Source organism: Zootoca vivipara, chromosome 1, assembly GCF_965207765.1.
Source record: "Zootoca vivipara chromosome 1, rZooViv2.hap1.1, whole genome shotgun sequence".
In the NCBI taxonomy this organism is placed as follows: Eukaryota; Metazoa; Chordata; class Lepidosauria; order Squamata; family Lacertidae; genus Zootoca; species Zootoca vivipara.
Genome location: NC_142582.1, coordinates 86,468,395 through 86,482,071, shown reverse-complemented (window position 1 = coordinate 86,482,071; position 13,677 = coordinate 86,468,395). Strand labels below are relative to the sequence as shown.

General features: G+C 44.9%; 1 protein-coding gene across 2 annotated transcripts; it reads right to left on the bottom strand.

Annotated features, from left to right (window-relative positions):
- Positions 1-361: 361 nt before the first annotated feature.
- Positions 362-12,073, bottom strand: LOC118075492 (transmembrane protein 178B). 2 transcript variants are annotated; one of them, XM_035097507.3, is made up of 4 exons: positions 11,604-12,073; positions 5,715-5,828; positions 3,046-3,183; positions 362-2,126 (listed from the first exon to the last, which is right to left on the bottom strand). In XM_035097507.3, the coding sequence occupies exons 1-4, from the start codon at positions 12,049-12,051 to the stop codon at positions 1,882-1,884; spliced, it is 945 nt and encodes a 314-aa protein (XP_034953398.1). In that variant the 5' UTR covers positions 12,052-12,073; the 3' UTR covers positions 362-1,881. The 2 variants fall into 2 exon arrangements, with proteins under 2 accessions (XP_034953398.1, XP_060130211.1); XM_060274228.2 differs by lacking the exon at positions 3,046-3,183.
- Positions 12,074-13,677: the final 1,604 nt, after the last annotated feature.

Below are 13,677 nucleotides of genomic sequence, written 5' to 3'. Positions count from 1 at the left end.
TGAATTCTTAATCTTTAAAAAAAATTACTCCTTCACCACAGCATTCCAGTTCCTGCTGATGTATGCTTACACCCCCTACAGTGTATTTAAACTAAAGGTGCAGGTATACTAAAGTCCCTAGAGGGTGTAACGGTTGCACCAATCAACCTGCTTGTTCTCTGGAAGTAATTTTTTATTTGAGGCAAAACTTGTCCCTTACACACACTAGGCTTTGTGGGCAGGAACAAGATCAACAGCTGGGATTACGAGGCTGGCTGCCAAATAAGTGACATTCCTGTCTCCTTGTATCGTCGGCTGCATGACAGGGTTTCTCCAGCAGCTGTGGTTGTGTAGAAGTGCAGAAAATTAATGTCAATCTCAATGAGATCCAAAAGGCTGAGAATCTCCAGCCTCTCACTGGAACCAAGCCTTTTAATTTAATGCCTCTTGAAATTTACAACTTCCATTTAAAAACCACACTTTCCATGAATACATTGACTTTAGCACTGAGTTATTAATTACATGCCACTTAAAAATACAATGTAAACAGCCCTCCAAAAAAGGCTTCTGTGTAGTCTTTTGAGGAGACAGAAAAGGAGTACAATGAGGAAAGACCAGTTCCTCCCCTTCAGCACCATTGTTGATGTTCCTGAGTTAGGCCCAGCTCTCGTTGTTCTCGTGCGTACTGAGTCCATGTAATAAAAAGTGCTTCCTTTTCTGTTAGAAGAGGATGCTACCAATCAGGCTGTCTTTTCAAGTTTCTGTGCTCATTATCCAAAATGGTAAAGTTCTACACTCAGCCTGGAAGGATTTGAAGCAGCTTGCAAATCTCATTTGCCTATTACAGCAGTTGCTATGACAACATCATTTCTAGGATGGGAGCCCTGGTCCACTTTCTGGCCTTAACCAGAAACCTGTTGTTTTGTTCTTTGTGTTACTTCAAGCAGGAATATCACAAGTGACTAAATAACTTAATTAGGTTCAGCCAACCCCCAAAACGATTTTCTGTATGCAAGTGTGAGTTATCTTGACACTAACTCAGGCTTGATGCCTTCATGGAGGAATTCCTCAAGTTCTGAAGTCTCATTTATTTGCTGCTTGCTCTAACTCCCTATATGTTATCCCAGAAGTAACCTTTCATGAACTGCTATACATATTTGGCTTCCAAAACTGGCATAGGTTAGATACTGTGTGGTCCAGAGGAAGAACTTGCTAATGTTCCTGTCTGAATGTCTGCAAAGCCCCCACTTAAGCTGGTGTCAAAGGCTGAAGCAGTAGGCTGTGTTAAGCCTGTAACAGCATCAGGTCCCTGCTGCAGAAGAGAATCAATAGGAAAGCTCAGTTGGTTAGAGCGTGGTGCTGATAACACCAAGGTTGCGGGTTCAATCCCTATATGGGACGGCTGCATATTCAGGTTGGACTAGATGATCCTCAGGGTCCCTTCCAACTCTATGATTCTATGAATGCTGAGACTGGCTGGATTTCCCTTTGGTCTTTACCTCTGACTGGTCCTCAAAGATTCTTGGAAATGGAGTTCCCTGGAGTCACTAGGACGCCAAAGGGAATTCACAGTGGCTTCTGCTCCTAGCAGAAATCTGATTCAGCTTAAATGGTACACAGATCCTACAGCAACACACCCTATTTAACAGAAAAGATCCCTTTAGGCAAGCCAGGAATAAAGAATTAACCTGATTTGGTTGGTTGTATCAGACAGGAAGGCTGAAGAATCAAAGGAAGGGAGGGTTCCTCCCCCGCCAAGTCTTTGACATAGCAGCTGAATTCCTTCGTTTGTTTGCAGTGGGAACCTCCCTTCATGAATTTCAGATGCCTCCACTATTGGCAGTAACCCACTGCCGGACCTGGCCTGGCCTGTGCTTGCTAGAGTCCTTTGCTCCCTTCTCATCACACAGTACCATTTTCCTGTCTGGGTTTCTGTACGACAGTCCGGGGGCTATTGAGAGAGGGGGCCAATGTGCATAAGAATCCTGCCAGAAGCGTCAGTCCCAGGCCTCCCCAAGCACAGAACATGGACCAGCCATAGCCATGACTGATGTCCTCGGGTAACCCATAGACATAGCGAGGGTAACGAGACAGCTCAAAGTTTATCCCAGCCACACAGGTGCAAAGGGAGATGATGCAGCAGGTACCTGAAAAAGAGAAGAAAGATAAAGCCAATGTTTCTCAGCTTTCTTGCAAAGAATCTTTCTTGCCTCAAATCTGTAAAGCTCCCATTTTTTGTAACTTGAGGAATTTTGTAGAATGAAACAAGCTTGCACAGCCTATTATCCACATTATCTCAGATTCATCAGCCTTTTTCCTGCCCCTTCCTTTTCAGGATACTGTCACATCTGAACTATGCTTTCACATTTGTTTTGATCTCGCTCCTTGATCTCTACAGAAAAAAAAATCTGTTTTGAATACCTTCTTCCTCATCAGCTGCTTCTCTCTCTAAAGGTTATGCTGCTCTTTTCATGTTGTACTGTACAAGGAAACGGAAAACCAGCTCCTTTGGAAGAGCAGGATATAAATTTATAAAATACTGTACATAAAAACCATTAGAGGGTTTCTGGCTTCACCTAAAACCAGTTAAATAAATAAAAATAAAAATACAATATTCTACTAGCACACCTATGAAGTAGCCAGTCACATAGCTACAAGCACAGCAGTGGGTATGCAGAAGGGTGAGGAACTTTTTTCACTCAGTGCCAGACCCTTATCAGTACTGTATTTGACAGATGGTCAGCGCCACCCGCTGGTCAATCACGTGCTACTACATGAATATACCACATGAATGACAGGTTGGTTGTCCCTTAGAACTGGTCCAAGAATTGGGTAAGTACCATTATCTGACACATGCTTCCACCCCCCCCCTTTTGTCATCTGAAAGCTTTATCACACATTTTAAATTCGTTGAGACAGTCCAAACAATTATATTCCCTAGTTCTTGTCCTGTGAGTCCAGTCCCTTCACCCCACCAAGGCTTTAATTCATTACATATAGGGCACAATACCAAATGCATTTGTCCAGAAAATGGCTCTCAGCCTACAAAGAAAAAAGAACTCTCACCTCCCATAAGGAAGAGCAGTCCAGCTACATATTGCATGAGCTCATGCTGTTTACAGCAGCCCAGCATACCAATGATCCACCCAAAGAGAATGATGGAAACTGCCATACCAATAAAGCCAGCTGTCATTCTCCGCAGATCTGAGGGGGTGTTGGTGCAAGGAAGGAAGAAGATGAAGAAAGAGAGAGAGAAAAGATAGTCTGTGAAGAGTAATTTGGAGACCCCAGAGGAAATCAGAGGTGGAGGCTCACATTTGCATCAGTGGTCCATGAATATGAGTGCTTCCATCTTGCGAAATCTTATAAAGCATTTAAGAAGGCAAAGTCTTGGAGCTTCCTAAAAATACTAAGCCTTTCTGTAACAACCCCCAAGTCTAGAAAAATCACTTATGAGCCAGATTGTGGAAATTTGCCTTCTTGTATATTTATTACAAGTGGTTTACACTGCGCTTTTTTGTTTTCTACCTTTTATGGCTCTTTACGAGAAAGCACATAAAGAGGCAATCTCTTTGACTATCCATGCCATCAGGCTCCCACTCAGAAGCATGATGTGCTCCTGGGTTACACAGACTGCTGATGTGGTGCTGTTACAGGAGCAAGCTAGGTTGCTATTGACATTAGGGAGGCTTTTAATGTTTACTAGATTATTTTATTTCATTTTTCTGTTGGAAGCTGTCCAGAGTGGCTGGGGAAACCCAGCCAGATGGGCGGGGTATTAATAACAACAACAACAACAATATATTATTATTATTATTATTATTATTATTATTATTATTATTATTATTATTATTATTATGTGTCCTCAAAGAAGTCTAGAAAAGTATCCATGAAATTAGGCAATGAAGAGGAAAGGGTTAGATACTCATTAGCATATGGCTAGTGGGTTGGTGGGGCTTCACCAAAGAGCAGGAATGGCAATGAAGAAAGGAAAGTAGTAATTAAAGTACAAGGTTGCCACCAGAAAGGAAAGCTATATGGGGAACCAGCTGTTGAATGGCAGTATTTAGCATTGTAAGGGGGTTCCAGTTTGGAGCACAAATGTAGGAAAGCCCTGAACAAAGCTATACAGAACTAAGGTTGTCTCACTGGCCACCATGACTGTGTAGCTCAGAGGTCAGAATAACCTCTGAGCCAAACCACCACTCCAAGAATACCTTAACCTTGTTTTTGATTGCATAAACTGATGGGAAAGGGACGAGACCTTAATTTGGGGCATAGATTACATGCAGTGGCGTAGCTAGCCGCTCGGGTGCCGGGTGCGGCCTGAATCATAGAATCATAGAGTTGGAAGAGACCACAAGGGCCATCCAGTCCAACCCCCTGCCATACAGGAAACACCATCAAAGCATGCCCACGCGTCCTTCAGCCAGGGGCGGGGCGGGGCACACTGCATGGAGCCTCTCCACCGCCTCTGCCTCAGCTGTAGGGCAGCTGAGGGAGAGGCGGTGGGCAGACACAAGTCCCACAATGCCATTTCAGGGAGCGTGGAGCCTGCGGGCGCCCAGCCACCACGTCTCTCCCAGGAGAGACGCATGGCTTGCACATGCTGCAGGCCCTTCGGTAAGTGTCGGCCCCCGCGGTGTGGCACCCCATGTCAGCCGCATTTCATTACATTTGTTGACTGAACTAAGAAGTTCTGTGAGCTCTTTTTTAAAAAAAAAACACCACCTCATATTTTTGACATTTTGTCACACACACACCCAGTGATGACACCAGGGCAGACCACACCCCATGTGCTTCGCCACTGCCTACATAACCATTTCATTTTTTTTAAGGATTGGCTGACTCAGATTCCCCCTCCTCCCAAAGCTATTTTCAGTTCCACAGTGGTAAACTTGCAATCCAATAGCAACATATGCAGCACCCCAGTTACATCAGCACCCAAAACATCATTCCAGTGCAAAACTGCTCAGTTCAATTTCCTCTCACTTAGACTGGAATGGAGAACCTTAGCCAGCCTGAGAATATGCTGGGAGAACTTCACACCAGCATTGGTTGGGTCCAACTGAAAGTAGTTGTGGTCCAAGTGGGCAGGGTCAGAGTTGGTAGTGCGTAACACCATTTGCTCTTCCATTCAGTTCTTGTTCTCTCTCTCTCTCTCTCTCTCTCTCTCTCTCTCTCTCTCTCTCTCTCTCTCTCTCTCTCTCACACACACACACACACACACACACACACATTCATTCTCTCAATGTACCATAACCTTCCTGCCACCAGCTGCAGTTTTGCATGAAAAAAGCATCCTATTTTAGGAGGTTTTTCCCAAGCCTAACTGCAGTGTGGGAAGTGTTTTCAGCAGCTGTGACCCTCTACAAAACACTGCATTTAGGCTTCAAAAAAGCCCTCCTATTGGAGCCCATAGCAGGTAAAATTCAAGGCTAAAATAAATGAATACAAGGCATGGTGGTCTTGGGTGGGCTCAGAAAGAATTTGTTTACTCGTGTGCATCAAAAAGACCATGTACATGGAAAGCTAATGTGTCAAGAAGTCTCCTTGACATGCTAGCTTTCATGTGCATGATGATTTCAACAGGAATATTCAAATGTGTGATTTACCCCACCTGCATTCTGAAGCAGTACAGTTCCAGGAGGTACATGTGATTCTCCTGAATTTTGATCAATTCTGGTAACAAATATACAAAAGAACTATGTTCAGCGAGTGCTTCGGATACTCACGGAGGGCATGCCACTCATCCTGGCGGATAGTGTTGGTAATATTAACAGGCAAGTTGCGTGGCAGGGAAGATGAAGTGTAGTGATACTTCACAGATGTGCAACGCTGTATGACTCCTGAAAGAGAAAAAATGACAAACAGAAACACTATATATCTGACGTTCGGCTTTATTGACGTTGCTTTCCCTTTACTGGCTCCTAAACTATATTAAGTCCTTGCTGCATCTGGTGCAGCATGTTGGTTAAGCGACTGAGCTGCAAATCAAGAAATCACTTGGCTAGCCCAGGCATGATGTTAAACCATAGTTTATTGTTATGAAATGAGCCTCAAGTTTGCAGACTCCCCCTTCCTATTCACTGTGGTTACAGGTTCAGAAGCTTTTGCTTCCATTTAGATTAACCTCAGCTTGCCAAGTCAACGCAGGCAATTTACAGTTATTCTTAACAAGCCACTTTCAAGCCATCGTTTATGAAGCAGGCTTGTTTTCACTGACCATAGTTCAGATTAACCATAGTAAACAGTTCTGATGTAACACGAAACTGGCTAGTCTAAAACATAAACAGAAGCTGCTAATCTTTTCTTTGTGGTCACAGTAGAGGAAAAGAGGGGAAGGGGAGCATGTGAGCCCAAGGCTTGCTTTAGTTTAGTAGTACTCATAATGCTAAGCCATCATTCAATGGAGGGCCAGATTTAGGTTTGATGAGGCCCTAAACTACTGAAGGTAATAGGGCCCTTTATATGTCCAGTTGTCCTTTGTCAACAACAAATTGTCACTGGTTTTGTGTGTGTGTGTGTTGAATATATGCTACCGGTATATGGTAACTGATGGACCTAACAGGTATCTAAAGCCATTTGCCACTCTTACTGTACATATGTTTTATTTATTTATTTAATCTTATATTTTTGAAATGTACATCCAGGTTTTTTTTCCTTTAATTTTTTTGTGGGCCCCCAGGAGAGTGGGGCCCTAAGCTATAGCTTGTTTAGCTTATACGTAAATCTGGCACTGATTCAATCAAGCTGAAATGCGACTTGAAGTTTCTAAAAAAAAAATAACAGGATGAAAACTGTGCAGAAAAAATTAGAATGAATATTGTGACTGTGGCCTTTTGAATCACTGTTCATAACCATTAAATAGAGGCAACCTCCCCACAATATAATCCATGGGTCCCTCCTCTTATACCACCCTTAAGTGGCATTTCCAAATTAGTTTGTGCTATGGAATATTATAGAGCCAAACCAAAGAGTTATCAATTCATGATTTTATCATTATGATAACAGTAAATTACGTCTTTCAGATAGACCCCCAACTCAAGTCAGTGTCTTCTGTAGGCTCCCAGGGGATTCTGCTATCACTTGCTAGAGCTCTTTAAAGATTTGATTTAAATAACCGAACTTCTCTTTCCTGCATTTTCATTGTATTTATAATTAATTGCTTAGCCATAGGACAAGGCAAATATGTGCTTAAATGTCTTCTACTGATTTTCACCTGCTTTAGGAGATTAGGGAGTATGACTTTCTTACCCTATCTTTATTGAGCCATCAAATCCAAGGTAGTCTCTGCAAACCTACTTTTTATATTGGAAAAAAAATTATTGCTTTGTAACAAGCAGTCTCTCTCTCTCTCTCTCTCCCTCCCTCTCTCTCTCTATATATATACTCTATATATATATACTCTATATATATATACTGTGTGTGTATATGTATATATATGTGTATGTATGTGTGTGTGTGTATATATATATATACACACACACACACACACACACACACACACACACACACATACATATTTAAAAACTCACTTTTGGGAGCTTGAAGAAAATTGTGAAGAAGAATAAACAGGATTACATTTCCCCCCCCTTTGTGGTTAAAAAGCATATATTTCATAGTTCAAACAGGTAAAAATTAATCCTTGCCAGTTTTTCACAAGTGGGAACTGTCACGGAAATTTGATGTATTGCATTTAAATAGCAGAATTTTAAAAGATGGTTGCATCCATGCTCCCCATGAATAAACTAAAGCTTTTAAAGAAAGATACTTCAGTAGTGCACAGCAGAATAGGAGACATTTATCTCCAGCCATAATGTAGTGGTAGATTACATGCCTTGCATACAGAAAATCCCAGGTTCAATCTCTGGCATCCCCAGTTAAAAAAAAGAGCTGGAATCAGGGAAAGCCTTGTGCCTGTGATCCTGGAGAATCACCACCAGCCAGAGTAGAAAACACCAGCCTAGATAGACAATTAATATAAACTGGCCGATATAACTTCTTATATCTTCTCCTATAATAGGGCCTGTGCATTAAGAAGCAAATAAAGATTCTCATGTCAGTTCAAGGGACCCAATCACAGAAAAGGCTTCCCACTGCATGATCCACCACTCCAGTCTTGTCTCCTTCATCCAAGCAGCCTCCAATGCAGGCAGATCATTCTTCCAGGTCTCTGCACCAAGTGCGAGTGGCTCTTTCATTTACTCCTGATGCAGAGATGCAACAGAATTACCTGCCCTCAGAAGAGGCACACTCAGAACAGTGACTCACACACATACCTAGGAGGGCTACTCTGAAGAGAGATAGTTCTCATTCTTACGTGCCTTGGATCAGATCTAAGTTTCCTCTACTTCCCCCTGCAGCCCCACTTGTGCTCAAAATCTAGAGGGATCTTCCAGAATAGATAAAGAGCTGGAGGGGGTAAAAGAGAAATGAAAGTCCTGTTGCACAAGTGCATTTCTATTGTACAAGTGGTCAGAAATGATTAGATGTTGCTGTTTAGAAGTAAGCCTTTTCAAATGTAAGAATGAAGTATGCCTACAAGTTTATTGATTGATTGATTTTTAAGTGTCTAAGCCACCAGAAGTTTGGGGCACACTGCTCTAGTGACTATAAGTACACAATGAGACACACACATGAGCTTTACTTTGACATTACTTTGAATAGGTATTGTTGTTTATAGAGGAACTGACATGGAAATGGAAGATAGGGAAAAGTTGAACTAAGAGACCAGAAGAAGTAATTTGCAGTGTGATACCATACATGTCTACTCAGAAGTATATCCCAATGTAGTCAATGGGGCTTAGTTGCAGGTAAGTGAATATAGGATTGCAACCTGAAAAAACAAGGCTGTTTTCTTTTATGTGCAAATATATCCATACACAGAAAAATATTAATTATGGCAAAAGATACAAGACTATGACTATGTATTGGGAAGAGTTATTTCTGAAGGCATACTAGCCAGGAAGGATGGCAGCCCTCCAAGCTGCAGGACAAAGGAACCCAGGAAGGTATTTGGGCCACAATCCAACACAAGGGCATGCTTAATCCCACTGAGTTTAATGGGTTTACCCAAAACTAGCTCTATCTTGGATTGTAGCCCCATTGTCTGACATGAATTAACTTTTCATAAAAGAGAGAACACGCTGAAAACAGTGTTAGAGAACAAGTTTGTTTTCAGTCCTTCTGGAAATAACAGTGGGAGCAGAAGGCCTTTGGCTAAAGTGGAGGAGGAAGAATCAAAGAGATGTAAAACAGCATGATCCACGACAATACTAATTACTATAATAAAAAAATTGAACTGCTTTCAATATGGAAACATAAAAATGCAGAAGATGGATTCTAGTGAATTAAATGCAACAAAGCAGCTGGTGACGTTACAATGGGTTCTGTAAAGAGAATCCATATATATATCTTAGACATGATACAGGATCAGAAACACCAGGTTAGCAAAATAATTATTATTTTATATAGCACCATTCATGGACATCAGGCTTCACATAGAAGAGTTTTGACAGGTTCTCAACCCAATGACATTCACAACCTAAAAAACACGCTGTGAAGCCTTAACAGAAGGGGCAAAACAGAGGTTAGGATAGGGCATGCTATTATTTTAATTACACGTGCTTTGGCTTAGTTACACAATAGGCTATGAGTTGTTCCAAAGGCTTCTTGGAAATGGTGAGCTTTGAGGAGAGGCCTGAAGGAAGTAAAGGTGTTTTCAGGGGCAGTTGTAGGTGGAAGGAGCAACATGGGAGTAGATAGTGCCATCTCTATATGTATCCTTAAATCCTCACTGAGAAAGAGATTTCTCAAAATGCAGGGTATAAAATACATAAATACTTTTAAAACACCCTAGATGTTTCTCCAACAGGATTTAATTATATATCACTTAATTTCATTGTTACCTGTTTTGATATGCAACATATTTTACCCTTGTTGCTGTTTTTTTTAAAAAAATTGTAAGTATTGGTTGTAGAATATGTTTTTTGTCATTGTTTTTTTCTAAATTCATTGCTAATTGAACTTTTTACTGATTATGTGATTGTGTTGTATGTCATTCTTTTAGCAGACGACTGAAATATATTTTTATTGAGTGATTTAACTATTTCCTATTGTGAGATGGAAATGCCACAATCTCTGCTACAGTATTAGCAATTTCTTCAGCTGCCTGGAAGACTATACTTGAAATGTAAGGAAATGGGCTGAAGCACCTTATGCTGCCAGCATCAGAATATTATATAGTTCATGTTTATTGTAAGCATGAGCTTCCATCCTGTTGCAATTTCCACAACTGTTGCAGGTAAACGAAATCCTACGGGAAAAGTATGAGATTCAACCACTCTATGTCCAATGCAGCACAATGACGACAACCATTGCCGAATTTTAGAAGGGTAAAGCAAGAGCTGCTTTCTATGTGCAGTTAATGGGCATATGTCAGGAATGCCAGGTACATTTCTTAGCCTCTCGTGGTGGAAAGTGGAACAACAGAGAGCAGCCACAAAAAGGTTTTGCCTGAGAATCAAGAGATATACCTGACAGTGACCTGCAGCTGTATATGGTGTAGCCATGTGGCAGTTATGGCACCCAGCATGCAGGTTTGTCACTCATATACTGTATATAGACAATGCCACTTACAAGGCAACTGCCCAGGTTTCTGACACCACACTGCACGACTCTGGAAGTGTGCATAGTGTCCCTGGCAAATGAAGGCATTTTTTCTTTCAGGAGAATCCTACATCCAAAGCAAGCTCTTCCTTGTGCATAAAGCACACCCCACCCTGGCCAAACAAATTGCCCCTCTCACCCAGGTGGGTACAGCACCCCCTGCCCATTTATTTATTTTTTAACTGTGTGAACTGCATTTTGTTTGGCAGACCTGACCACCTTTGAGCAGGTGAAAGAATGCATTCCCAGGGAGAAATGAATGGTGTCACATCACAGCTGTGACAAGCATCACTTTCCCCAATGGCTGCAACCACAGAAACCCTGGCAGATTGTACCCATGCCCAGCTGGTTCACCTGAGGTCTTCCAGAGGAACATATACAGGAGGTATCTTGCCCGGGTTAGTCTCATGCATAAAAAGGGGCATTGTGAGCATTTGGGAAAGGACCCTAAGCCTTAGAGATCTAGGCCGGTGGAGAATCCAGTGGGAGACATGGAAATAACCACCATTTTAGGCAGCCTCGACTTGAGAAAATGCAGTTGCCCTCCCCCTTCCCTCTTCCAGCTCCTGTTGAGCCCTCTTGCCACCATGGGAGGAGGAGAAGAAAGCCTGCAAGGCTCTGGGACACCTGACGCATGGCTAGAAATCTGCGAGGAGAGCGGGTGAGGAGGCTGCCCTGAGGCGGGGACTCGGCCCCACAGCCCCAAGGAGCTCAGCTGAGGAGAAGGTCCCTGGAGGCGTCTCCCTCCCTGGCCTGGGCGGGGAAGGCAGCTCTGCAGACTCAGCACCCTGGACAGCAGCAGCAGCAGCACCCACCCCACCGACGCCCCTCAAACGGTTCCCTCGACGGGAGCGAGCGCTCTCTCTCCCTCTCGCGTGCGCGCGCCCTCGACCCCCGCCGGGGCAGCCCTCCCTCGCCCTGTGGGGCGCGGCCGCCGCCCCCTCCCCGCGCACCTTTCTGGATGAGCTCCTCGCTGTCGGGCTCGAAGCCCGCGCGGTGGCAGCGCCGCCAGAGGCCGGAGACGGTGGAGTTGAAGCGGCGGCCGCAGTGCGATTCCAGCGCCAAAGCGGCGGCGACAGCGGCGGCGGCCCCGGGGAGCAGCAGCGGCTGCGCTGCCGAGGGCGGCGGCGGCGGGGTTTGCCCGGGGAGCAGGGCCCTGGGCGGGCGGGCTCGAAGCGGCAGGTGCGGGCTGGGCGCCGACATGGAGCCGGGCGGGTCGCTGTTATTGTTGCTGTTGCTGTGGGCGTTGCGCTTCTGGCCGAAGACGCGGCAGTGCTGGCGGTGCAGCCGCGCGTCCGTCTCGTACCAGGAGTCGGTGCCGATGGCCACGGCCAGCAGCGCCAGGGCGGCGGCGGCCAGCAGCAGCCCGGAGCAACTCAGCGCTTGAGCCGCGGCCGCCATCTTCGCCGCCGCCGCCGCCTCCTCGGAGTCGCGCCGCCCGCCACTGCTCCCCCTGCAGCCCGGCCGGGGGGCCGCAGCGCCAGCCAGCCTCGCTTTCTCGCTCGCTCCTCGCCTCCCGCTCTCTGCAGGAGGCCCTCGTGGCTCGCCAGGCCCGGCCGCCCCTCGAGCAGGGAGCTGGCCCAGCACGGGGAACCCGAGGGGAGGCGGGAAAGGGAGAAGCCGCGCCCTCCGGCAGCTCCGCTCCTCTGGGCTCCTCGGGAGACTGCTGAGGGCAGCGGCAGCTCGTTCCTGGTTTGGGCTCTTCAAGAATTATTTCTGTTTATTTTGTTCGCAGTCTCTCTGGGTTTATTTTTCAAGCCGTCCTGGCGACGAAAGTGAATGCTTCAGTGCACGTCAATTTCTTGCGTGCCAAGCCCACGTTTTCCTTCAGGCCTAGCCGTTTCTTTCCTTCCTGGCTGAAACGCCACAACCACCCTGTCAGGTAGTGACTGGCCAAGGTTACCCAGTGAGATTCGTGGCCCAGCAAGGGCTTGAATCATGGTCCCAATCCGACACTCTGGCCATTACACCACACTGGCACAAAGTGCATCTTTCCACCACCCCACCTGCCCTGGTAAGAGTTTCAAAGCAGTTGCTGAGGAATTAAAACACTTTATATGCTGGGCATGTTTGCTGCTGTATTTCCCAGAGCAATCATGTGAAAGGAGAAAGGTGGATACACATTCCTAATGGAGACACATGCCAGGAAGCTGTGATGACCTGTGGCTCCTTGGCATTTCCATTGTTTCAAGAGCAGGGAAAGGAACCTGTGGCCCTCCAGATGTTCCTTGATTACAATATTCATAATCCTTGATGCAAATTGAAGTTGATGGGAATTGGAGACCTCAAAATCTGGAAAGCTATAGGTTTCCTGGCCCTTGTTCTAGAGCAGGCATAGGCAAACTCGGCCCTCCAGATGTTTTGGGACTACAACTATCATTATCCCTAGCTAACAGGACTAGTGGTCAGGGATGATGGGAGCTGTAGTCCCAAAACATCTGGAGGGCTGAGTTTGTCTATGCCTGTTCTAGAGCCACTCAGCAAGTGGCTTTGGGCAAATTCCCTGACTAGGAAAATGAAAGAAATATGAAATGATCATACGTACTTAGAGCCACGAGGGATTAGACCAGGCATCCCCAAACTGCGGCCCTCCAGATGTTTTGGCCTACAACTCCCATGATCCCTAGCTAACAGGACCAGTGGTCGGGGATGATGGGAATTGTAGTCCAAAACATCTGGAGGGCCGAAGTTTGGGGATGCCTGGATTAAACCAGAGGCGGCTTCTTGTTCCTTCCAACCATTGAGCAATGGCAGAGATGGTTCTTTCCATGATTTGTCATTTTTTTCAGTGATATACATTCTGGAGTCCAATAAAAGGGTGAAAACATCTATGCCAACAAAGAAGAGTCCACACTCAGTTTCCTTTATTTCATCTCTACTGCCTCCATGCCAAGTAGATCAATAGATGATTGAGAAAATGCACAAGAGCTAATGCAAAACAAAGCCAGAAACACAAGATTCTCTCTGCATTTCCTGAAATGACAAATAATGTGGAGAGATTAACTATATACACACACCCCGCCCCCA